The following is a 24,317-nucleotide window of genomic DNA, read 5'->3' on the forward strand; positions in this document are numbered from 1 at the left end:
AGAGGGTCTGACTGTCTCCGAGGGAGTAGTAGAGGGTCTGACTGTCTCCGAGGGAGTAGTAGAGGGTCTGACTGTCTCCGAGGGAGTAGTAGAGGGTCTGACTGTCTCCGAGGGAGTAGTAGAGGGTCTGACTGTCTCCGAGGGAGTAGTAGAGGGTCTGACTGTCTCCGAGGGAGTAGTAGAGGGTCTGACTGTCTCCGAGGGAGTAGTAGAGGGTCTGACTGTCTCCGAGGGAGTAGTAGATGGTCTGACTGTCTCCGAGGGAGTAGTAGAGGGTCTGACTTAATAAACTCTCCTCAGTCATCAAACCTGATAAAAGAACCAACGCGTCACTCCTTCAACACTTTATCAACATAATGGAAATGTGATCAGAAGAGAGAGGGGAGAAAAATCAAATATATAGAACCATTCTTCTTATTAATACACAACATGTGGTACTTGTAGGGCCCTCCAGGTTCGGGTCGCCAGGCTGGGTCCAGGTCCAGCCGGAATCACACCGGGAATCAGGTCAACATCTGGCAACCAGAATTCAGTTCAACCTCCTGCTGGCCCCAGCCTTGCCATCAAATACACTACCCAACGTCCTCTCTGGCCATGGTCACCATGGAAACAGGCTCCCCCTGAATGGCAACAGGCAGGGCTGTGATTGGGCAGTGTGCATGTCTGTCCCAGGCCAGGGCTAGCTGATGATGCGGCTGATGTCCTGCAGGGAGGGGAAGTCCTCGTTGTCCCCCAGGTGCAAGGTCTTATGGGAGTTGAAGTCTTTAGGGTCCAGCACCTGGCAGCAGGTGGGGCATACCTGGCAGTCCAGCGCGGCTGCATTAGAGATGGCGCTGGAGGGGGTCTGCCAGGCACTCTTCCTGTTCTTCCTGGTCCCGCCCCCCCCCTGTCTTTCCATGGCCCGGTTGTCTGCGTGGGCCGTCAGCAGCTCCTGCTGTTTCCTCGTGTCAGGAAGTAGCACCAGCAGCTCATTGAAGACACCGCCAAAGTTGTCCCCTAACAGAGTCCTACAGCTCTGGTGGTACAGCACGGCTGACATCAGACCCTGTTAGAGAGAGAGATGTTACCGACTTCACTGTCCCCATGAGAGAGATGTTAGGGTCTACATCAGACCATGTTAGAGAGAGAGAGATGTTAGGGTCTACATCAGACCCTGTTAGAGAGAGAGAGATGTTAGGGTTAGGGTCTACATCAGACCCTGTTAGAGAGAGAGAGATGTTAGGGTTAGGGTCTACATCAGACCCTGTTAGAGAGAGAGAGATGTTAGGGTTAGGGTCTACATCAGACCCTGTTAGAGAGAGAGAGATGTTAGGGTCTACATCAGACCCTGTTAGAGAGAGAGAGATGTTAGGGTCTACATCAGACCCTGTTAGAGAGAGAGAGATGTTAGGGTTAGGGTCAACATCAGACCCTGTTAGAGAGAGAGAGAGAGATGTTAGGGTCTACATCAGACCCTGTTAGAGAGAGAGAGATGTTAGGGTCTACATCAGACCCTGTTAGAGAGAGAGAGATGTTAGGGTCTACATCAGACACTGTTAGAGAGAGAGAGATGTTAGGGTTAGGGTCTACATCAGACCCTGTTAGAGAGAGAGAGAGAGAGATGTTAGGGTCTACATCAGACCCTGTTAGAGAGAGAGAGATATGTTAGGGTCTACATCAGACCCTGTTAGAGAGAGATGTTAGGGTCTACATCAGACCCTGTTAGAGAGAGATGTTAGGGTCTACATCAGACCCTGTTAGAGAGAGATGTTAGGGTCTACATCAGACCATGTTAGAGAGAGAGATGTTAGGGTCTACATCAGACCCTGTTAGAGAGAGAGAGATGTTAGGGTCTACATCAGACCCTGTTAGATAGAGAGAGAGATGTTAGGGTCTACATCAGACCCTGTTAGAGAGAGAGATGTTAGGGTCTACATCCGACCCTGTTAGAGAGAGAGAGAGATGTTAGGGTCTACATCCGACCCTGTTAGAGAGAGAGAGAGATGTTAGGGTCTACATCAGACACTGTTAGAGAGAGAGAGAGATGTTAGGGTCTACATCAGACCCTGTTAGAGAGAGAGAGATGTTAGGGTCTACATCAGACCCTGTTAGAGAGAGATGTTAGGGTCTACATCAGACCATGTTAGAGAGAGAGAGATGTTAGGGTTAGGGTCTACATCAGACCCTGTTAGAGCGAGATGTTAGGGTTAGGGTCTACATCAGACCCTGTTAGAGCGAGATGTTAGGGTTAGGGTCTACATCAGACCCTGTTAGAGCGAGAGAGAGATGTTGGGGTCTACATCAGACCCTGTTAGAGAGAGAGAGATGTTAGGGTCTACATCAGACCCTGTTAGAGAGAGAGAGAGAGAGAGAGAGAGAGAGAGAGATGTTACCGACATCACTGTCCCCATGGCAACATGCTGCTGCTGTGTCACGTACACGTTTAAATACAACTTATATGTCTATAGGAACATTAGCCTGCTGGCCTTACTGGGTCTATAGGAACATTAGCCTGCTGGTCTTACTGGGTCTATAGGAACATTAGCCTGCTGGTCTTACTGAGTCTATAGGAACATTATCCTGCTGGTCTTACTGAGTCTATAGGAACATTAGCCTGCTGGCCTTACTGAGTCTATAGGAACATTAGCCTGCTGGTCTTACTGGGTCTATAGGAACATTAGCCTGCTGGTCTTACTGAGTCTATAGGAACATTAGCCTGCTGGTCTTACTGGGTGTATAGGAACATTAGCCTGCTGGTCTTACTGGGTCTATAGGAACATTAGCCTGCTGGTCTTACTGAGTCTATAGGAACATTAGCCTGCTGGTCTTACTGGGTCTATAGGAACATTAGCCTGCTGGTCTTACTGGGTCTATAGGAACATTAGCCTGCTGGTCTTACTGGGTCTATAGGAACATTAGCCTGCTGGTCTTACTGGGTCTATAGGAACATTAGCCTGCTGGTCTTACTGGGTCTATAGGAACATTAGCCTGCTGGTCTTACTGAGTCTATAGGAACATTAGCCTGCTGGCCTTACTGGGTCTATAGGAACATTAGCCTGCTGGTCTTACTGGGTCTATAGGAACATTAGCCTGCTGGTCTTACTGGGTCTATAGGAACATTAGCCTGCTGGTCTTACTGAGTCTATAGGAACATTAGCCTGCTGGTCTTACTGAGTCTATAGGAACATTAGCCTGCTGGTCTTACTGAGTCTATAGGAACATTAGCCTGCTGGTCTTACTGAGTCTATAGGAACATTAGCCTGCTGGTCTTACTGGGTCTATAGGAACATTAGCCTGCTGGCCTTACTGGGTCTATAGGAACATTAGCCTGCTGGTCTTACTGGGTCTATAGGAACATTAGCCTGCTGGTCTTACTGAGTCTATAGGAACATTAGCCTGCTGGTCTTACTGAGTCTATAGGAACATTAGCCTGCTGGTCTTACTGAGTCTATAGGAACATTAGCCTGCTGGTCTTACTGAGTCTATAGGAACATTAGCCTGCTGGTCTTACTGGGTCTATAGGAACATTAGCCTGCTGGTCTTACTGAGTCTATAGGAACATTAGCCTGCTGGTCTTACTGAGTCTATAGGAACATTAGCCTGCTGGTCTTACTGAGTCTATAGGAACATTAGCCTGCTGGTCTTACTGAGTCTATAGGAACATTAGCCTGCTGGTCTTACTGGGTCTATAGGAACATTAGCCTGCTGGTCTTACTGAGTCTATAGGAACATTAGCCTGCTGGTCTTACTGAGTCTATAGGAACATTAGCCTGCTGGTCTTACTGAGTCTATAGGAACATTAGCCTGCTGGTCTTACTGGGTCTATAGGAACATTAGCCTGCTGGTCTTACTGAGTCTATAGGAACATTATCCTGCTGGTCTTACTGAGTCTATAGGAACATTAGCCTGCTGGTCTTACTGAGTCTATAGGAACATTAGCCTGCTGGTCTTACTGAGTCTATAGGAACATTAGCCTGCTGGTCTTACTGGGTGTATAGGAACATTAGCCTGCTGGCCTTACTGGGTCTATAGGAACATTAGCCTGCTGGCCTTACTGGGTCTATAGGAACATTAGCCTGCTGGCCTTACTGGGTCTATAGGAACATTAGCCTGCTGGCCTTACTGGGTCTATAGGAACATTAGCCTGCTGGCCTTACTGGGTCTATATGAACATTATCCTGCTGGCCTTACTGGGTCTATAGGAACATTATCCTGCTGGTCTTACTGGGTCTATAGGAACATTAGCCTGCTGGTCTTACTGAGTCTATAGGAACATTAGCCTGCTGGTCTTACTGGGTCTATAGGAACATTAGCCTGCTGGTCTTACTGAGTCTATAGGAACATTAGCCTGCTGGTCTTACTGAGTCTATAGGAACATTAGCCTGCTGGTCTTACTGAGTCTATAGGAACATTAGCCTGCTGGCCTTACTGGGTCTATAGGAACATTAGCCTGCTGGCTTTACTGAGTCTATAGCAACATTAGCCTGCTGGCCTTACTGGGTCTATAGGAACATTAGCCTGCTGGTCTTACTGGGTGTATAGGAACATTAGCCTGCTGGTCTTACTGGGTCTATAGGAACATTAGCCTGGTGGCCTTACTGAGTGTTAGGAGTCAGGGTTAGGGTTAGGGGGGTTAAGGTTAGGAGTCAGGGTTAGGGGGGGTTAAGGTTAGGAGTCAGGGTTAGGGGGTTAAGGTTAGGAGTCAGGGTTAGGGGGGGTTAAGGTTAGGAGTCAGGGTTAGGGGGGTTAAGGTTAGGGATCAGGGTTAGGGGGGTTAAGGTTAGGAGTCAGGGCTTACCTGTCTAAACTGTCCAGAGTAGTCCTTGAACTGGTTGAATCGTGACTGGTCGTTCTGCAGGAGGTTCTTAATGGACTGGATCAGTTCCATGTTCCTCTGCTGGAAGTTCTCTGGAGCCAGGTACACCCCCGGGGACTGGGGAGAGCTGAACACATATGGAGTCATTTAGAACACACAGTTTGAATCAAATATGTGTTGTTGTGTCTGTAAAGGTGGTGGCCTGTCTGGTGTCTGTAAAGGTGGTGGCCTGTCTGGTGTGTGTAAAGGTGGTGGCCTGTCTGGTGTGTGTAAAGGTGGTGGCCTGTCTGGTGTCTGTAAAGGTGGTGGCCTGTCTGGTGTGTGTAAAGGTGGTGGCCTGTCTGGTGTGTGTAAAGGTGGTGGCCTGTCTGGTGTGTGTAAAGGTGGTGGCCTGTCTGGTGTCTGTAAAGGTGGTGGCCTGTCTGGTGTGTGTAAAGGTGGTGGCCTGTCTGGTGTCTGTAAAGGTGGTGGCCTGTCTGGTGTGTGTAAAGGTGGTGGCCTGTCTGGTGTGTGTAAAGGTGGTGGCCTGTCTGGTGTGTGTAAAGGTGGTGGCCTGTCTGGTGTGTGTAAAGGTGGTGGCCTGTCTGGTGTGTGTAAAGGTGGTGGCCTGTCTGGTGTGTGTAAAGGTGGTAGCCTGTCTGGTGTGTGTAAAGGTGGTGGCCTGTCTGGTGTGTGTAAAGGTGGTGGCCTGTCTGGTGTGTGTAAAGGTGGTGGCCTGTCTGGTGTCTGTAAAGGTGGTGGCCTGTCTGGTGTGTGTAAAGGTGGTGGCCTGTCTGGTGTGTGTAAAGGTGGTGGCCTGTCTGGTGTCTGTAAAGGTGGTGGCCTGTCTGGTGTCTGTAAAGGTGGTGGCCTGTCTGGTGTGTGTAAAGGTGGTGGCCTGTCTGGTGTGTGTAAAGGTGGTGGCCTGTCTGGTGTGTGTAAAGGTGGTGGCCTGTCTGGTGTGTGTAAAGGTGGCGGCCTGTCTGGTGTGTGTAAAGGTGGTGGCCTGTCTGGTGTCTGTAAAGGTGGTGGCCTGTCTGGTGTGTGTAAAGGTGGTGGCCTGTCTGGTGTGTGTAAAGGTGGCGGCCTGTCTGGTGTCTGTAAAGGTGGTGGCCTGTCTGGTGTCTGTAAAGGTGGTGGCCTGTCTGGTGTGTGTAAAGGTGGTGGCCTGTCTGGTGTGTGTAAAGGTGGTGGCCTGTCTGGTGTGTGTAAAGGTGATGGCCTGTCTGGTGTGTGTAAAGGTGGTGGCCTGTCTGGTGTGTGTGAAGGTGGTGGCCTGTCTGGTGTGTGTAAAGGTGGTGGCCTGTCTGGTGTGTGTAAAGGTGGTGGCCTGTCTGGTGTGTGTAAAGGTGGTGGCCTGTCTGGTGTGTGTAAAGGTGGTGGCCTGTCTGGTGTTGTAAAGGTGGTGGTCTGTCTGGTGTGTGTAAAGGTGGTGGTCTGTCTGGTGTGTGTAAAGGTGGTGGTCTGTCTGGTGTGTGTAAAGGTGGTGGCCTGTCTGGTGTGTGTAAAGGTGGTGGCCTGTCTGGTGTGTGTAAAGGTGGTGGTCTGTCTGGTGTCTGTAAAGGTGATGTCTAGTCTAAAGGTGATGTGATGTCTAGTCTGTAAAGGTGGTGGCGGCCTGTCTAGTGTCTGGTGTCTGTAAAGGTGGTGGCCTGTCTGGTGTGTGTAAAGGTGGTGGTCTGTCTGGTGTCTGTAAAGGTGATGTCTAGTCTAAAGGTGATGTCTAGTCTGTAAAGGTGATGGCCTGTCTGGTGTGTGTAAAGGTGGTGGCCTGTCTGGTGTCTGTAAAGGTGGTGGCCTGTCTGGTGTCTGGTGTCTGTAAAGGTGATGTGACGTCTGGTCTGTAAAGGTGGTGGCCTGTCTGGTGTGTGTAAAGGTGGTGGTCTGTCTGGTGTCTGTAAAGGTGATGTCTAGTCTAAAGGTGATGTCTAGTCTGTAAAGGTGATGTCTAGTCTGTAAAGGTGATGTCTGTAAAGGTGATGTCTGTAAAGGTGATGTCTGTAAAGGTGATGTCTGTAAAGGTGATGTCTGTAAAGGTGATGTCTGTAAAGGTGATGTCTGTAAAGGTGATGTCTGTAAAGGTGATGTCTAGTCTGTAAAGGTGATGTGATGTCTGTAAAGGTGATGTGTTGTCTGTAAAGGTGATGTTATGTCTGTAAAGGTGATGTCTGTAAAGGTGATGTCTGTAAAGGTGATGTCTGTAAAGGTGATGTCTGTAAAGGTGATGTCTGTAAAGGTGATGTCTAGTCTGTAAAGGTGATGTGATGTCTGTAAAGGTGATGTCTGTAAAGGTGATGTCTGTAAAGGTGATGTCTGTAAAGGTGATGTCTGTAAAGGTGATGTCTGTAAAGGTGATGTCTGTAAAGGGTGATGTCTGTAAAGGTGTCTGTAAAGGTGATGTGATGTCTGTAAAGGTGATGTGATGTCTGTAATGGTGATGTCTGGTCTGTAATGGTGATGTGATGTCTGGTCTGTAATGGTGATGTGATGTCTGGTCTGTAATGGTGATGTGATGTCTGGTCTGTAATGGTGATGTGATGTCTGGTCTGTAAAGGTGATGTGATGGTTGGTCTGTAAAGGTGATGTGATGTCTGGTCTGTAAAGGTGATGTCTGGTCTGTAAAGGTGATGTGATGGTTGATCTAAAGGTGATGTCTGGTCTGTAAAGCTGATGTCTGGTCTGTAAAGGTGGTGTGATGGTCTGTAAAGGTGGTGTGATGGTTGGTCTGTAAAGGTGATGTCTGGTCTGTAAAGGTGATGTCTGGTCTGTAAAGGTGATGTCTGGTCTGTAAAGGTGATGTCTGGTCTGTAATGGTGATGTCTGGTCTGTAATGGTGATGTGATGTCTGGTCTGGAAAGGTGATGTGATGGTTGGTCTGGAAAGGTGATGTGATGGTTGGTCTGGAAAGGTGATGTGATGGTTGGTCTGGAAAGGTGATGTGATGGTTGGTCTGGAAAGGTGATGTGATGTCTGGTCTGTAAAGGTGATGTGATGGTTGGTCTGGAAAGGTGAGGTGATGTCTGGTCTGTAAAGGTGATGTGATGGTTGGTCTGGAAAGGTGAGGTGATGTCTGGTCTGGAAAGGTGAGGTGATGTCTGGTCTGGAAAGGTGAGGTGATGTCTGGTCTGTAAAGGTGATGTGATGTCTGGTCTGGAAAGGTGATGTGATGTCTGGTCTGTAAAGGTGATGTGATGGTTGGTCTGGAAAGGTGAGGTGATGTCTGGTCTGTAAAGGTGATGTGATGTCTGGTCTGTAAAGGTGATGTCTGGTCTGTAAAGATGATGTCTGGTCTGTAAAGGTGAGGTGATGGTTGGTCTGTAAAGGTGATGTCTGGTCTGTAAAGGTGATGGCTGTAAAGGTGATGTCCGGTCTGTAAAGGTGATGTGATGTCTGGTCTGTCTGTCTGTCTCACCGGGGGCTGGATGCAGGGGGGGCAGGCTCCACCACGTTGCTGTTGAGGGGGATGCCGGTAAACCCTGGGGGGGGCTTACTGGGAGGGGTGGTGCTGCCCTGGCCGGGGGGAGGGGGGGACAGGTTTCTGGGGGGGGCAGAACTCTTCAGGACGAAGGAACTTTTAAAGCCTGGAGGAGACAAACAGCATGGTCAACATCACTACATTATGACTGATACTATCATCCATTACCCCAACTTAAAGTCTAGAGACAAACAACATGGTCAACATCACTACATTATCACTGATACTATCATCCATTACCCCAACTTAAAACCTAGAGACAAACAGCATGGTCAACATCACTACATTATGACTGATACTATCATCCATTACCCCAACTTAAAACCTAGAGACAAACAGCATGGTCAACATCACTACATTATGACTGATACTATCATCCATTACCCCAACTTAAACAGCATGGTCAACATCACTACATTATCACTGATACTATCATCCATAACCCCAACTTAAAACCTAGAGACAAACAGCATGGTCAACATCACTACATTATGACTGTTACTATCATCCATAACCCCAACTTAAACAGCATGGTCAACATCACTACATTATCACAGTTACTATCATCCATAACCCCAACTTAAAACCTAGAGACAAACAGCATGGTCAACATCACTACATTATCACTGATACCATCATCCATAACCCCAACTTAAAACCTAGAGACAAACAGCATGGTCAACATCACTACATTATCACAGTTACTATCATCCATAACCCCAACTTAAAGCTGCAATTTGGAACTTTGGTCACACAACTAAATTCACATAGAAAAGTATGTTAAAGATCTGTCATTATCATTGACAGCAAGTCTAAGAAGCGGTAGGACTGTTCTATGTGACCTATTTCTATGCTCCCTGTTCTTATGTTTAGTTTCTGCGTCTTGTACTTTCGGTGTTCAACACCAGCATCAAAACAACTGAATATACAATATTTTTGGTTATTGAATACATATTTCACAGCGGTTTAGATAGAACAATGATTCGCCATGCAATTGGCTAAAAAAAGACTTAAATGTCAATAAATAAAATGGCTGCGGTCAAAATTGTTCTGGAGAGAAAAAAAAATCAATTGCAAAATAATGCTTCTTATTCATTGATGGAAAACCAGTGGACGAGTTCCAACTTCAAAGACCAATGTACCTTATAGACCAACACATCCTCACTGCCGAGACGTTACGCCCTCATAGACCAACACATCCTCGCTGCCGGGACGTTACGCCCTCATAGACCAACACATCCTCACTGCCGAGACGTTACGCCCTCATAGACCAACACATCCTCGCTGCCGAGACGTTACGCCCTCATAGACCAACACATCCTCGCTGCCGGGACGTTACGCCCTCATAGACCAACACATCCTCACTGCCGAGACGTTACGCCCTCATAGACCAACACATCCTCGCTGCCGAGACGTTACGCCCTCATAGACCAACACATCCTCGCTGCCGGGACGTTACGCCTCATAGACCAACACATCCTCGCTGCCGGGACGTTACGCCCTCATAGACCAACACATCCTCGCTGCCGGGACGTTACGCCCTCATAGACCAACACATCCTCGCTGCCGGGACGTTACGCCCTCATAGACCAACACATCCTCGCTGCCGGGACGTTACGCCCTCATAGACCAACACATCCTCGCTGCCGGGACGTTACGCCCTCATAGACCAACACATCCTCGCTGCCGGGACGTTACGCCCTCATAGACCAACACATCCTCGCTGCCGGGACGTTACGCCCTCATAGACCAACACATCCTCACTGCCGGGACGTTACGCCCTCATAGACCAACACATCCTCGCTGCCGGGATGTTACGCCCTCATAGACCAACACATCCTCGCTGCCGAGACGTTACGCCCTCATAGACCAACACATCCTCGCTGCCGAGACGTTACGCCCTCATAGACCAACACATCCTCACTGCCGGGACGTTACGCCCTCATAGACCAACACATCCTCGCTGCCGAGACGTTACGCCCTCAGACCAACACATCCTCGCTGCCGGGACGTTACGCCCTCATAAACCAACACATCCTCGCTGCCGAGACGTTACGCCCTCATAGACCAACACATCCTCGCTGCCGGGACGTTACGCCCTCATAGACCAACACATCCTCACTGCCGAGACGTTACGCCCTCATAGACCAACACATCCTCGCTGCCGAGACGTTACGCCCTCATAGACCAACACATCCTCGCTGCCGGGACGTTACGCCCTCATAGACCAACACATCCTCGCTGCCGGGACGTTACGCCCTCATAGACCAACACATCCTCGCTGCCGGGACGTTACGCCCTCATAGACCAACACATCCTCGCTGCCGGGACGTTACGCCCTCATAGACCAACACATCCTCGCTGCCGGGACGTTACGCCCTCATAGACCAACACATCCTCGCCCCCCCTAACCCTCCCAGGGGTAATACTGCACAAAACCCCTCCCAGGGGTAATTCTGCACAAAACCCCTCCCAGGGGTAATTCTGCACAACCCACCCCCCCCCGGGGGTAATACTGCACAACCCCCCCCCCCCCCAGGGGTAATACTGCACAACTGGCACATAGAAATGTATTGTGTAGAGCAAATATGAATTGGGATAGTTATGTTATGTACCTGGGGGGGGTTTCTTGGAGATGAGGGCAGGGAACTCCTCCTCTACCTCCAGGGGGGGTTCCGGCTGGGCTTTAGGGAGTGGGGCCACTGTGACTGGTTTATCCAGGTGGCCGTTAGCCAATCCACTTGCTTTGACCTTTGATTTTACAGCGGTTTTAACTGCTGCCGTCGTCATAGCAACCAGTGGTTTGGAGGCGTGGCTCTCCGGAACGTTCTCCTTCTGTACCCTGGAGACCGTTTCCATGAGGACAGGAACTTGGTTCCCAAATGATGATGGAGGGGGCGTGGCCTGTTTCTTCTTCTTGGCTGTCTTGGACGTGGGGCTTGGGGCGGGAATAGGAGTGGGGTTAGATGTCACAGGGGAGGGCTTAGAGGTCGGTGGGAGGGGCTTAGCTGTCAGTGGGGGAGACTTGGCGGTTGGTGGGAGGGGTTTAGCTGTCAATTGGAGGGGCTTAGAGGCAGTAGGGGCAGATTTAGAGGGTCCTTTGACGATGAGAAGAGAGGAGATATCCAACATGGTTGGAACTGCTCGGTGCTCCTGCATCGTCTTGGCAACGCAATTGTCATCATCAGATGGGGGGGAGGGGCGGCGGACGGGGTGCTTTTTCCTCCGAGAGGAAGAGGAGGAGGAGAGGAGCTGGGGGCCGGCGGGGAGGGGGAGAGGAGGGTTGTTAGGGGGAGGTCTAGAGGAAGAGGAGGGAAGGATGACCGTCTTGGAGGTGTTGCTGCTGCTGGCTTGGCTCCAGGCTGAGGTAGCTCCGCCCGCTGGTCTGGGAGGGCGGATCTTAGAGACCAGGGCGGGGAAGTCTTCTTCTTGGAAGGAGGAGTGCTTCCTGGGTTGGGCGGAGTAGGCGGGGGTCATGGGGGTCATAACCATGGCAGCAGATAGACTGGGGAAGTCATCCTCCTTCAGAGGGACCTGGGCTGGAGTCTTCAGGGCTGGGGGGGTCTTTACACTGTAACACACAATATATATACCTATAACATAGATCACTACAGAGAGACCTGGGGGGGGGGGCTTAACACTAACACACAATATATATACCTATAACATAGATCACTACAGAGAGACCTGGGGGGGGGGGGGGCTTAACATTAACACACAATATATACACCTATAACATACATCACTCAGAGAGACAGGGGGGGCTTTACACTGTAACACACAACATATATACCTATAACATACAATACCAGTAAAAGTTTGGACACACCTACTCACTCAAGGGTTTTTCTTTATGTTTACTATTTAATAAGTGAAGACATCAAAACTATGAAATAACATAAAGTGTTAAATCAAAATATATTGTATATTTGAGATTCTTCAACAGTAGCCACCCTTTGCCTTGATGACAGCATTGCACTGTCTTGGCATTCTCTCAACCAGCTTCATGAGGAATGCTTTTCCAACAGTCTTGCTTTTCCTTCACTCTGCGGTCCAACTCATCCCAAACCATCTCAATTGGGTTGAGGTCGAGTGATTGTAGAGGTCAGGTCATCTGATGCAGCACTTCATCACTCTCCTACATCAAATTGCCCTTAAGTGTGCCTTGAATAAATAAAAACACCTCCTCCTCCATGCTTCACAGTGGGAACCACACACCTCCTCCTCCATGCTTCACAGTGGGAACCACACACCTCCTCCTCCATGCTTCACAGTGGGAACCACACGCCTCCTCCATGCTTCACAGTGGGGACCACACACCTCCTCCTCCATGCTTCACAGTGGGAACCACACACCTCCTCCTCCATGCTTCACAGTGGGAACCACACACCTCCTCCTCCATGCTTCACAGTGGGAACCACACACCTCCTCCTCCATGCTTCACAGTGGGAACCACACACCTCCTCCTCCATGCTTCACAGTGGGAACCACACACCTCCTCCTCCATGCTTCACAGTGGGAACCACACACCTCCTCCTCCATGCTTCACAGTGGGAACCACACACCTCCTCCTCCATGCTTCACAGTGGGAACCACACACCTCCTCCTCCATGCTTCACAGTGGGAACCACACACCTCCTCCCCCATGCTTCACATCCTCCATGCTTCACAGTGGGAACCACACACCTCCTCCTCCATGCTTCACAGTGGGAACCACACACCTCCTCCCCCATGCTTCACAGTGGGAACCACACACCTCCTCCTCCATGCTTCACAGTGGGACCACACACCTCCTCCTCCTCCATGCTTCACAGTGGGAACCACACACCTCCTCCTCCTCCATGCTTCACAGTGGGAACCACACACCTCCTCCTCCTCCATGCTTCACAGTGGGAACCACACACCTCCTCCTCCTTGCTTCACAGTGGGAACCACACACCTCCTCCATGCTTCACAGTGGGAACCACACACCTCCTCCTCCATGCTTCACAGTGGGAACCACACACCTCCTCCTCCATGCTTCACAGTGGGAACCACACATGCGGAGATCATCCGTTCACCCATCTCTGCATTTCACAAAGACACGGCAGTTGGAACCAGAAATCTCAAATTTGGACTCATCAGACCAAAGGACAGACTTCCACCGGTCTAATGTCCATTGATCGTGTTTCTTGGCCCAAGCAAGTCTCTTCTTCGTATTGGTGTCCTTAAGTAGTGGTTTCATTGCAGCAATTCGACCATGAAGGCCTGATTCACACAGTCTCCTCTGAACAGTTGATGTAGTGGTAGTGTAGTGGTAGTAGTGGTTTCTTTGCAGCAATTTGACCATGAAGGCCTGATTCACACCGTCTCCTCTGAACAGTTGATGTTGAGATGTGTCCGTTACTTGAATTCTGTGAAGCAATTATTTGGGCTGCAATTTCTGAAGCTGGTAACTATAATTAAGTTATCCTCTGTAGCAGAGGGATAACTCTGGGTCTTCCTTTCCTGTGGTGGTCCTCATGAGAGCCAGTTAACTCTAATGAACTTATCCTCTGTAGCAGAGGGAACTCTGGGTCTTCCTTTCCTGTGGTGGTCCTCATGAGAGCCAGTTAACTCTAATGAACTTATCCTCTGTAGCAGAGGGAACTCTGGGTCTTCCATTCCTGTGGCGGTCCTCATGAGAGCCAGTTAACTCTAATGAACTTATCCTCTGTAGCAGAGGGAACTCAGCTTCATAATGATGGTTTTTGCGACTGCATTGAAGAAACTTTCGTGGAAGAATCTTGACATTTTCCGTATCGATTATAGATTGACTGACCTTCATGTCTGAAAGTAATGATGGACTGTCGTTTCTCTTTGCTTATTTGAGTTGTTCTTAACATAATATGGACTTGGTCTTTTACCAAATAGGGCCATCTTCTGTTTCCCACCCCTACTGTGTCACAACACAACTGATTGGCTCAAACGCATTAAAGGAAAGAAACTTCACAAATTAACTTTTAACAAGGCACACCTGTTAATTGAAAAGCATTCCAGGTGACTACCTTAAGAAGCTGGTTGAGAGAATGCCAAGAGTGTGCAAAGCTGTCATCAAGGCATCTTTGAAGAATCTCAAATAAACAAAATCGAAATTATTTTATAACACTTTTTTGGTTACTACATGATTCCATATGTGTTATTTCATAGTTTTGACGTCTTCACTATTATTCTACAATGTAGAAAATAGTCCAAATAAAGACAACCCCTGGAATGAGTCGATGTGTCCCAACTGTTGACTGGTACTATACATCACAACAAAGAGACCTGGGCCGGGGACAGGAGGGCCGGGGAGGGGCTTTAGAGTGTAATATACACATAAATGATAACACAGTTGGTATACACCTTCACCTCGGCGTGTGTGTGTGTGTGTGTGTGTGTGTGTACCTCAGTGTGGGTGCTGCAGCCCCCAGGAGAGCTGGGAAGTCGTCTCCTGTCAGAGGGTTACTCTTCATGGTCCTCACTGGGGGAGCTTCTGCTGGAGGTTTGACAGGAACACTCCTGTGTCTCTCCTCAGTCTCCATCCGCTCGGGCCTCTCCATCCGCTCGGGCCTCTCCATCCGCTCGGGCCTCTCCATCCGCTCGGGCCTCTCCATCCGCTCGGGCCTCTCCATCCGCTCGGGCCTCTCCATCCGCTCGGGCCTCTCCATCCGCTCGGGCCTCTCCATCCGCTCGGGCCTCTCCATCCGCTCGGGCCTCTCCATCCGCTCGGGCCTCTCCATCCGCTCGGGCCTCTCCATCCGCTCGGGCCTCTCCATCCGCTCGGGCCTCTCCATCCGCTCCTCTTTGCGGTGTTTGGGCGCTCCGCTCCTGTCCTGGGTGTCTCGTCCTCCGTCCTCCTGTCTCCTCTGCTGCATCAAAGAGGCTCTGACTGCTACTGCCAACTCCCTGTCCTCCTCCTCACTACCAAAACACAGCACTGTTATAGTCTATCACAGAGTCATAATACCCAGAAAACACTGGTGAAACACACGAACGGTTCCAATCGTTTATCCACAATTCATTTTTATTCATTGTGGATATTAGAGTCACTTCAAATAAGGACTGTTTGGTGTAGGCTCACCCTGGCCCTGTTGTGATAAACATGGAGGCTCACCCTGGCCTGATGTTGTGATAACCATGGAGGTTCACCCTGGCCTGATGTTGTGATAACCATGGAGGCTCACCCTGGCGTGATGTTGTGATAACTGTGTAAATCTCTCCAAGACAAGGTGACTTGTATCAATATAGTCGCCTGTATTTACAACCCCAAAAAATGATATGCTAATTAGCTGCTAACGTGGCTATCATACAGAACTAGAAACGCCTGTCAAGCTTCACGTCACTCACCAGGGCTGTGATGATCTGGACCAGACTGACGAATCCAGGCAAAAGGTAAGAATCTCGGGATTAACTAATGTTAGCTAAATGTAGTAATTAATAAATTGGCTACAGTTGTTTAAATCCTGTGAACTGTCTTGAGCAAGTTTTTAAATTGAAAACGCCTGTTACCTAGCTAGCTCATGGTTAGCTAGCAAGCAACATTAGCCTGGCTAGATACATTCGTAACTTGTTTAGGTTTTTATAAACCAACAGCCTAGCTTGCTAACTTAGATGGTGAAGCTGGGGCTACGTGTTCATGATAATGTTTGTTTGTGTCTGTGGGTGAGAGGTGGGTAGCCTACTTCAAGTAACGTAAACTCGTACATTGCCTTGGTCCGTACAATTGCCCTTATTTTAGCGCCCCAAAACGTAATACTTCCAGATCAACTGTAATGTCAATACCAGTGTAAAGCACAATTTCTCCCCTTTCCAACAGAATCAATTACATGACCTAAACGCTGCCCGTTTCTGCATAATTCAAGCAATGAGCCCCGTCGGGTCTTTAAAAAAATGGCGGGTGGGGAAGCGAAACTAATGCGTGATAGTGAGAAGGAGAGATGTTGTCACTAATGCGTGCTTCTACACCTGCATTGCTTGCTGTTTGGGGTTTTAGGCTGGGTTTCTGTACAGCACTTTGAGATATCAGCTGATGTACGAAGGGCTATATAAATACATTTGATTTGATTTGATTTGAGAGGGAGAGAGAGGGGAGAGAGGGTAAAGGAGAGAGAGAGAGGGGAGAGAGGGTAAAGGAGAGAGAGAGAGAGAGAGGGGAGAGAGGGTAAAGGAGAGAGAGAGAGGGGAGAGAGGGTAAAGGAGAGAGAGAGAGGGGAGAGAGAGAGAGTGGGGAGAGAGGGGAGAGAGGGTAAAGGAGAGAGATGGGAGAGAGGGGAGAGAGGGTAAATGAGAGAGAGGGGAGAGAGGGGAGAGAGGGGAGAGAGGGTAAATGAGAGAGAGGGGAGAGAGGGGAGAGAGGGTAAAGGAGAGAGAGGGGAGAGAGGGGAGAGAGGGTAAATGAGAGAGAGGGGAGAGAGGGGAGAGAGGGTAAAGGAGAGAGAGGGGAGAGAGGGGAGAGAGGGTAAATGAGAGAGAGGGGAGAGAGGGGAGAGAGGGTAAAGGAGAGAGAGGGGAGAGAGGGGAGAGAGGGTAAAGGAGAGAGAGGGGAGAGAGGGGAGAGAGGGTAAATGAGAGAGAGGGGAGAGAGGGGAGAGAGGGGAGAGAGGGTAAAGGAGAGTAGCTTTTTTCACTCGATGTGTCCACCTTATCGGCTCTAAGATGTAAATAAAACAGAGAGTTTATATAATGTGTCATTACAACCTATTGGAAGGTTTGTGTTGAATTTGAATCGGGTTATTAGGGCGGGTCTAAAGTGATCTTAGAAGTAAACAGCGGCTTTGAGAATGATGATCGCATGCAATGATGACGGAAGAAATGACTAGGATGCTAGAAGTGCTCCACCTGGTGGAGAGAGATTGTAAGACAGAAATAGTTGCTTTATGCTGCTGTACGTTACGACACGTCGAGATGTAACGGAGGGTCAGTTTTTTTTCAACAATACTATAGAGCCGTTACCATGTCGATCAACGCTTGAATAGAAACCTACCGTAATTCTGATTACGGTAGTCATAGTCACCCTCATCATGACAAAGACACGAAGAAATGCATATGATGCATCTTTCAAGTTGAAGGCGATCTGTTGGAAAAGGAAATCGAGCTGCTGACAGCGTGGAGCCAAAACATCCACTATCATCAACGGGTTTCGAAAGGCTGCGTGTTGAAGAGGGCAGCGATCCAACATCGGATGAAGCGAGGCTATTCAACTCCGACACGGAAGGAGATGACTTCCGTGGTTTCAGTGCAGGAGGAGGAAGATAGTGTAGAGAGGGAGAGAGATGGGGAGAGAGGGGTAGAGAGGGAGAGAGATGGGGAGAGAGGGGTAGAGAGGGAGATGGGGAGAGAGGGGTAGAGAGGGAGAGAGGGAGATGGGGAGAGAGGGGTAGAGAGGGAGAGAGGGAGATGGGGAGAGAGGGGTAGAGAGGGAGAGAGATGGGGAGAGAGGGGTAGAGAGGGAGAGAGATGGGGAGAGAGGGGTAGAGAGGGAGGGAGATGGGGAGAGAGGGGTAGAGAGGGAGAGAGATGGGGAGAGAGGGGTAGAGAGGGAGAGAGATGGGGAGAGAGGGGTAGAGAGGGAGAGAGATGGGGAGAGAGGGGTAGAGAGGGAGAGAGATGAGGAGAGAGGGGTAGAGAGGGAGAGAGATGAGGAGAGAGGGGTAGAGAGGGAGAGAGATGAGGAGAGAGGGGTAGAGAGGGAGAGAGATGAGGAGAGAGGGGTAGAGAGGGAGAGAGATGAGGAGAGAGGGGTAGAGAGGGAGAGAGATGGTTAGAGGGGTAGAGAGGGAGAGAGATGAGGAGAGAGGGGTAGAGAGGGAGAGAGATGAGGAGAGAGGGGTAGAGAGGGAGAGAGAGGGAGAAGTGACCAATGACTTTCTTGGTAGGCTACTGTTTTATTTCTGTTACAAGCCGTGTTTCGTTTAAAGGCTGTGCAAAGTTCATTTGTTTCAATGTACCGGTAGGCACCTGCGGTTTATAGACATGTTTCAATGTACCGGTAGGCACCTGCGGTTTATAGACATGTTTCAATGTACCGGTAGGCACCTGCGGCTTATAGACATGTTTCAATGTACCGGTAGGCACCTGCGGCTTATAGACATGTTTCAATGTACCGGTAGGCACCTGCGGCTTATAGACATGTTTCAATGTACCGGTAGGCACCTGCGGCTTATAGACATGTTTCAATGTACCGGTAGGCACCTGCGGTTTATAGACATGTTTCAATGTACCGGTAGGCACCTGCGGCTTATAGACATGTTTCAATGTACCGGTAGGCACCTGCGGTTTATAGACATGTTTCAATGTACCGGTAGGCACCTGCGGTTTATAGACATGTTTCAATGTACCGGTAGGCACCTGCGGCTTATAGACATGTTTCAATGTACCGGTAGGCACCTGCGGCTTATAGACATGTTTCAATGTACCGGTAGGCACCTGCGGCTTATAGACATGATTCAATGTACCGGTAGGCACCTGCGGCTTATAGACATGTTTCAATGTACCGGTAGGCACCTGCGGCTTATAGACATGTTTCAATGTACCGGTAGGCACCTGCAGCTTATAGACATGTTTCAATGTACCGGTAGGCACCTGCGGCTTATAGACATGTTTCAATGTACCGGTAGGCACCTGCGGCTTATAGACATGTTTCAATGTACCGGTAGGCACCTGCGGCTTATAGACATGTTTCAATGTACCGGTAGGCACCTGCGGCTTATAGACATGTTTCAATGTACCGGTAGGCACCTGCGGCTTATAGACATGTGCGGCTTATTTATGGACAAAATACATATTTTTTAATAATTCAGTGGGTGCGGTTTATATTCAGGTGAGCTTAATAGTCCAGCAATTATGCTAGTTCACACCCCCGATGTTGACGTCAACACAGTCGCTACAGCCCCATTAGTTTTCTTTGTAGCCTTTTTTGAATGTTGCGGTTGCGCACATTTGTACGGAATGTGGCGAGTTTACGTTACTTGGGGGTATGATATAAAATGCTAACCTCCCCTGTTATTGTAATGGTGAGAGGTTAGCATGTCTTGGGGGTATGATATAAAATGCTAACCTCCCCTGTTATTGTAATGGTGAGAGGTTAGCATGTCTTGGGGGTATGATATAAAATGCTAACCTCCCTGTTATTGTAATGGTGAGAGGTTAGCATGTCTTGGGGGTATGATATAAAATGCTAACCTCCCCTGTTATTGTAATGGTGAGAGGTTAGCATGTCTTGGGGGTATGATATAAAATGCTAACCTCCCCTGTTATTGTAATGGTGAGAGGTTAGCATGTCTTGGGGGTATGATATAAAATGCTAACCTCCCCTGTTATTGTAATGGTGAGAGGTTAGCATGTCTTGGGGGTATGATATAAAATGCTAACCTCCCCTGTTATTGTAATGGTGAGAGGTTAGCATGTCTTGGAGGTATGATATAAAGTGCTAACCTCCCCTGTTATTGTAATGGTGAGAGGTTAGCATGTCTTGGAGGTATGATATAAAATGCTAACCTCCCTGTTATTGTAATGGTGAGAGGTTAGCATGTCTTGGAGGTATGATATAAAATGCTAACCTGCCCTGTTATTGTAATGGTGAGAGGTTAGCATGTCTTGGAGGTATGATATAAAATGCTAACCTGCCCTGTTATTGTAATGGTGAGAGGTTAGCATGTCTTGAGAGTGATCAGCTAACTTTAGCCACCGCTAGCTAGAAATCAATAAGAGTAATGGGTGCAACCCAGCAATGTTTTGGACAAATTAACTGAAATCAACTGGTTTAACGTTACTTGGTGTGATGTGTCACGGTGGTCTCATAGTGATGATGTCATACTGACCGGTTGTATCTCCAGCTACCTCTGGTGTTCGGTTGGTTCCCTTGGCTCCTTCCTCTTCCCCCCCGACCCGACCTCGCCTCCTCATAGTCCTCTCCAGACACCATGCCTCCTTGAAGGAACACACAGTGTGTTGTTACTAAGCAGGCCTGAAATCCAGTTTGTTTAGACAGAAAAGCACAGTATCCAGTCTCACCATCGTTGCGTCGGGTCTGGCGAGGGGCATAGCTGAACTGCAGGTCTATGTGTCGGTTCTGTCGTGCTTCGGCTCGGTTCTTGCTGTGTGCTGAGGCCTTGTGGGCTTTGTAGTCGATCTGGCTCCTGAAGGCGTGGGTGAACTGCTCCGTAGCACAGCGCCCCTCCTCACACAGGTAGTGGGCCTCCCGGAAGTGTTCGCTCAGGTACTGGTAGTCACTGTGGAGAGAAGGGGGGCACCAACATGCTTAGGACAGATACAGGGGGGGGGGGTTTGTGTGTGTACACACCTACTCATTCAAGAGTTTCTCAATTTTGACAATTTTCTACTTGGTAGAATAATAGTGAAGACATCAAAATTATGAAATAACACATTTGGAATCATGTAGTAACCAAAACAATTTTTTTTAAAACGTCCCTTTTTCAGGACCCTGTCTTTCAAAGATAAATGGTAAAAATCCAAATAACTTCACAGATCTTCATTGTAAAGGGTTTGAACACTGTTTCCCATGCTGGTTCAATGAACCATAAACAGTTAATGAACATGCACCTGTGGAACGGTCGTTAAGACACTAACAGCTTACAGACGGTAAGCAATTAAGGTCACAGTTATGAAAATTTAGGACACTAAAGAGGCCTTTCTATGGACTCTGAAAAACACCAAAAGAAAGATGCCCAGGGTCCCTGCTCATCTGCGTGAATGTGCCTTAGGCATGCTGCAAGGAGGCATGAGGACTCCAGATGTGGCCAGGGCAATAAATTACAATGTCCGTACTGTGAGATGCCTAAGACAGCGCTACAGGGAGACAGGACGGACAGCTGATCATCCTCGCAGTAGCAGACCACGTGTAACAACACCTGCACAGGATCGGTACATCCGAACATCACACCTGCAGGACAGGTACAGGATGGCAACAACAACTGCCCAAGTTACACCAGGAACGCACAATCCCTCCGTCAGTGCTCAGACTGCCCGCGAAAAGCTAAGAGAGAGGCTGGACTGAGGGCTTGTAGGCCTGTTGTAAGGCAGGTCCTCACCAGACATCACCGACAACAACGTCACCTATGGGCACAAACCCACCGTCGCTGGACCAGACAGGACAGACAAAAAGTGTTCATTCAAAAAGTCCTCCTCACTGACGAGTCGAGGTTTGTCTCACCAGGGGTGATGGTCGGATTTGCATTTATTATCGAAGGAATGAGCGTTACACCGAGGCCTGTACTCTGGAGCAGGATCGAGGTGGAGGGTCCGTCTTGGTCTGGGGAGTGTCACAGCATCATCGGACTGAGCTTGTTGTCATTGCAGACAATCTCAACTCTGTGCGTTACAGGGAAGACATCCTCCTCCCTCATGTGGTACCCTTCCTGCAGGCTCATCCTGACATGACCCTCCAGCATGACAATGCCACCAGCCATACTGCTCGTTCTGTGCGTGATTTCCTGCAAGACAGGAATGTCAGTGTCCTGCCATGGCCATCGAAGAGCCTGGATCTCAATCCCATTGAGCACGTCTGGGACCTCTTGGATCAGAGGGTGAGGGCTAGGGCCATTCCACACGGAAATGTCTGGGACCTCTTGGATCAGAGGGTGAGGGCTAGGGCCATTCCACACGGAAATGTCTGGGACCTCTTGGATCAGAGGGTGAGGGCTAGGGCCATTCCCCACGGAAATGTCCGGGAACTTGCAGTGCTTGGTGGAAGAGTGGGGTAACATCTCAAAGCAAGAACTGACAGTTTGTTATATCTGGAGTACTTCTCCTGTCCTATTCGGTGTCCTGTGTGAATCTAAGTGTGCGTTCTCTAATTCTCTCCTTCTCTCTTTCTTTCTCTCTCTCGGAGGACCTGAGCCCTAGGACCATGCCCCAGGACTACCTGACATGATGACTCCTTGCTGTCCCCAGTCCACCTGGCCATGCTGCTGTTCCAGTTTCAACTGACCTGAGCCCTAGGACCATGCCCCAGGACTACCTGACATGATGACTCCTTGCTGTCCCCAGTCTACCTGGCCATGCTGCTGCTCCAGTTTCAACTTCCACCTGACTGTGCTGCTGCCCTAGTTTCAACTGTTCTGCCTTATTATTATTCGACCATGCTGGTCATTTATGAACATTGAACATCTTGACCATGTTCTGTTATAATCTCCACCCGGCACAGCCAGAAGAGGACTGGCCACCCCACATAGCCTGGTTCCTCTCTAGGTTTCTTCCTAGGTATTGGCCTTTCTAGGGAGTTTTTCCTAGCCACCGTGCTTCTACACCTGCATTGCTTGCTGTTTGGGGTTTTAGGCTGGGTTTCTGTACAGCACTTTGAGATATCAGCTGATGTACGAAGGGCTATATAAATAAATTTGATTTGATTTGACAAGTCTGGTGCGGTCCATGAGGAGGAGATGCAGTACTTAATGCAGCTGGTGGCCACACCAGATACTGACGGTTACTTTTGATTTGGACCCCCCCTTTGTTCATTCCATTTCTGTTAGTCACATGTCTGTGGAACTTGTTCAGTTTATGTCTCAGTTGTTGAATCTTGTTATGTTCATACAAATATTTACACGTTAAGTTTGCTGAAAATAAACGCAGTTGACAGTGAGAGGAAGTTTTTCTTTTACAGAGTTTATATTTGAGATTCTTCAACAGTAGCCACCCTTTGCCTTGATGACAGCTTTGCACACTCTTGGCATTCTCTCAACCAGCTTCATGAGGAATGCTTTTCCAACAGTCTTGAAGGAGGTCCCACATATGCTGAGCACTTGTTGGCGGCTTTTCCTTCACTCTGCGATCCGACTCATCCCAAACCATCTCAATTTGGTTGAGGTCGAGTGATTGTGGAGGCCAGGTCATCTGATGCAGCACTTCATCACTCTCCTTCTTGGTCAAATAGCACTTACACAGCCTGGAGGTGTGCTGCGTCATTGTCCTGTTGAAAAATCAATGATAGTCCCACTAAGCGCAAACCAGATGGGATGGTGTATCGCTGCAGAATGCTGTGGTAGCCATGCTTGTTAAGAGTGCCTTGAAGTCAAAATAAATCCCTCAGTGTCACCAGCAAAGCACCCCCACCCCATCACACCCCCTCCTCCATGCTTCACGGTGGGAACCACACACCCCCTCCTCCATGCTTCATGGTGGGAACCACACATGCGGAGATCATCCGTTCATTGCTTGTGTTTCTAAGCAAGTATCTTCTTATTCGTGTCCTTTAGCAGTGGTTTCTTTGCAGCAATTCAACTATGAAGGCCTGATTCACTCAGTCTACTCTGAACAGGTGCATTTAACTAATACACTTATCCTCTGCAGCAGAGGACGAAGACTCTGGGTCTTCCTGTAGCAGAGGTAACTCTGGGTCTTCCTGTAGCAGAGGTAACTCTGGGTCTTTCCGTTAGCAGAGGTAACTCTGGGTCTTTCCGTTAGCAGAGGTAACTCTGGGTCTTTCCGTTAGCAGAGGTAACTCTGGGTCTTTCCGTTAGCAGAGGTAACTCTGGGTCTTTCCGTTAGCAGAGGTAACTCTGGGTCTTTCCGTTAGCAGAGGTAACTCTGGGTCTTTCCGTTAGCAGAGGTAACTCTGGGTCTTTCCGTTAGCAGAGGTAACTCTGGGTCTTTCCGTTAGCAGAGATAACTCTGGGTCTTTCCGTTAGCAGAGGTAACTCTGGGTCTTTCCGTTAGCAGAGGTAACTCTGGGTCTTCCTTTCCTGTGGCGGTCCTCATGAGAGCCAGTTTCATCACAGCGCTTGACGGTTTTTGCGACTGCACTTGAAGAAACGTTCAGAGTTCTTGACATTTTCCAGATTGACTGACCTTTATGTCTTAAAGTAATGATGGACTGTCGTTTCTCGTTGCTTATTTGAGCTGTTCTTGCCATAATATGGACTTGGTCTTTTACCAAATAGGGCTGTGTTCTGTACACCATTAGTAAAAAATAAAGAAAAACCCTGGAATGTGTGTGTGTCCAAACATGTGACGTGTGTGTGTGTGTTTCTGTGTGTGTGTGTGTCCAAACATGTGACGTGTGTGTGTGTGTGTGTGTGTGTGTGTGTGTCCAAACGTGTGACGTGTGTGTGT

General features: G+C 48.9%; 1 protein-coding gene across 2 annotated transcripts in view; it reads right to left on the reverse strand.

Annotated features, from left to right (window-relative positions):
• Positions 1–332: 332 nt before the first annotated feature.
• Positions 333–24,317, reverse strand: part of LOC109886865 (zinc finger protein 598, E3 ubiquitin ligase) — a 46,557-nt gene continuing 22,572 nt past the window's right edge. Inside the window, exons 5-11 of one of the 2 annotated variants that reach the window (XM_031813992.1) lie at positions 20,262–20,479; positions 20,069–20,177; positions 14,655–15,170; positions 10,865–11,820; positions 8,187–8,355; positions 4,778–4,922; positions 333–1,045 (exon numbers count right to left, since the gene is read on the reverse strand). In XM_031813992.1, coding sequence (XP_031669852.1) covers positions 680–1,045; positions 4,778–4,922; positions 8,187–8,355; positions 10,865–11,820; positions 14,655–15,170; positions 20,069–20,177; positions 20,262–20,479 — 2,479 coding nt within the window. In that variant the 3' untranslated portion in view covers positions 333–679. Of the gene's footprint in view, positions 1,046–4,777; positions 4,923–8,186; positions 8,356–10,864; positions 11,821–14,654; positions 15,171–20,068; positions 20,480–24,317 lie in introns of both variants that reach the window. The other variant, XM_031813991.1, reaches the window with a different exon arrangement.

The sequence above is a fragment of the Oncorhynchus kisutch genome, unplaced genomic scaffold, assembly GCF_002021735.2.
Source record: "Oncorhynchus kisutch isolate 150728-3 unplaced genomic scaffold, Okis_V2 Okis06b-Okis10b_hom, whole genome shotgun sequence".
Classification (NCBI taxonomy): domain Eukaryota; kingdom Metazoa; phylum Chordata; class Actinopteri; order Salmoniformes; family Salmonidae; genus Oncorhynchus; species Oncorhynchus kisutch.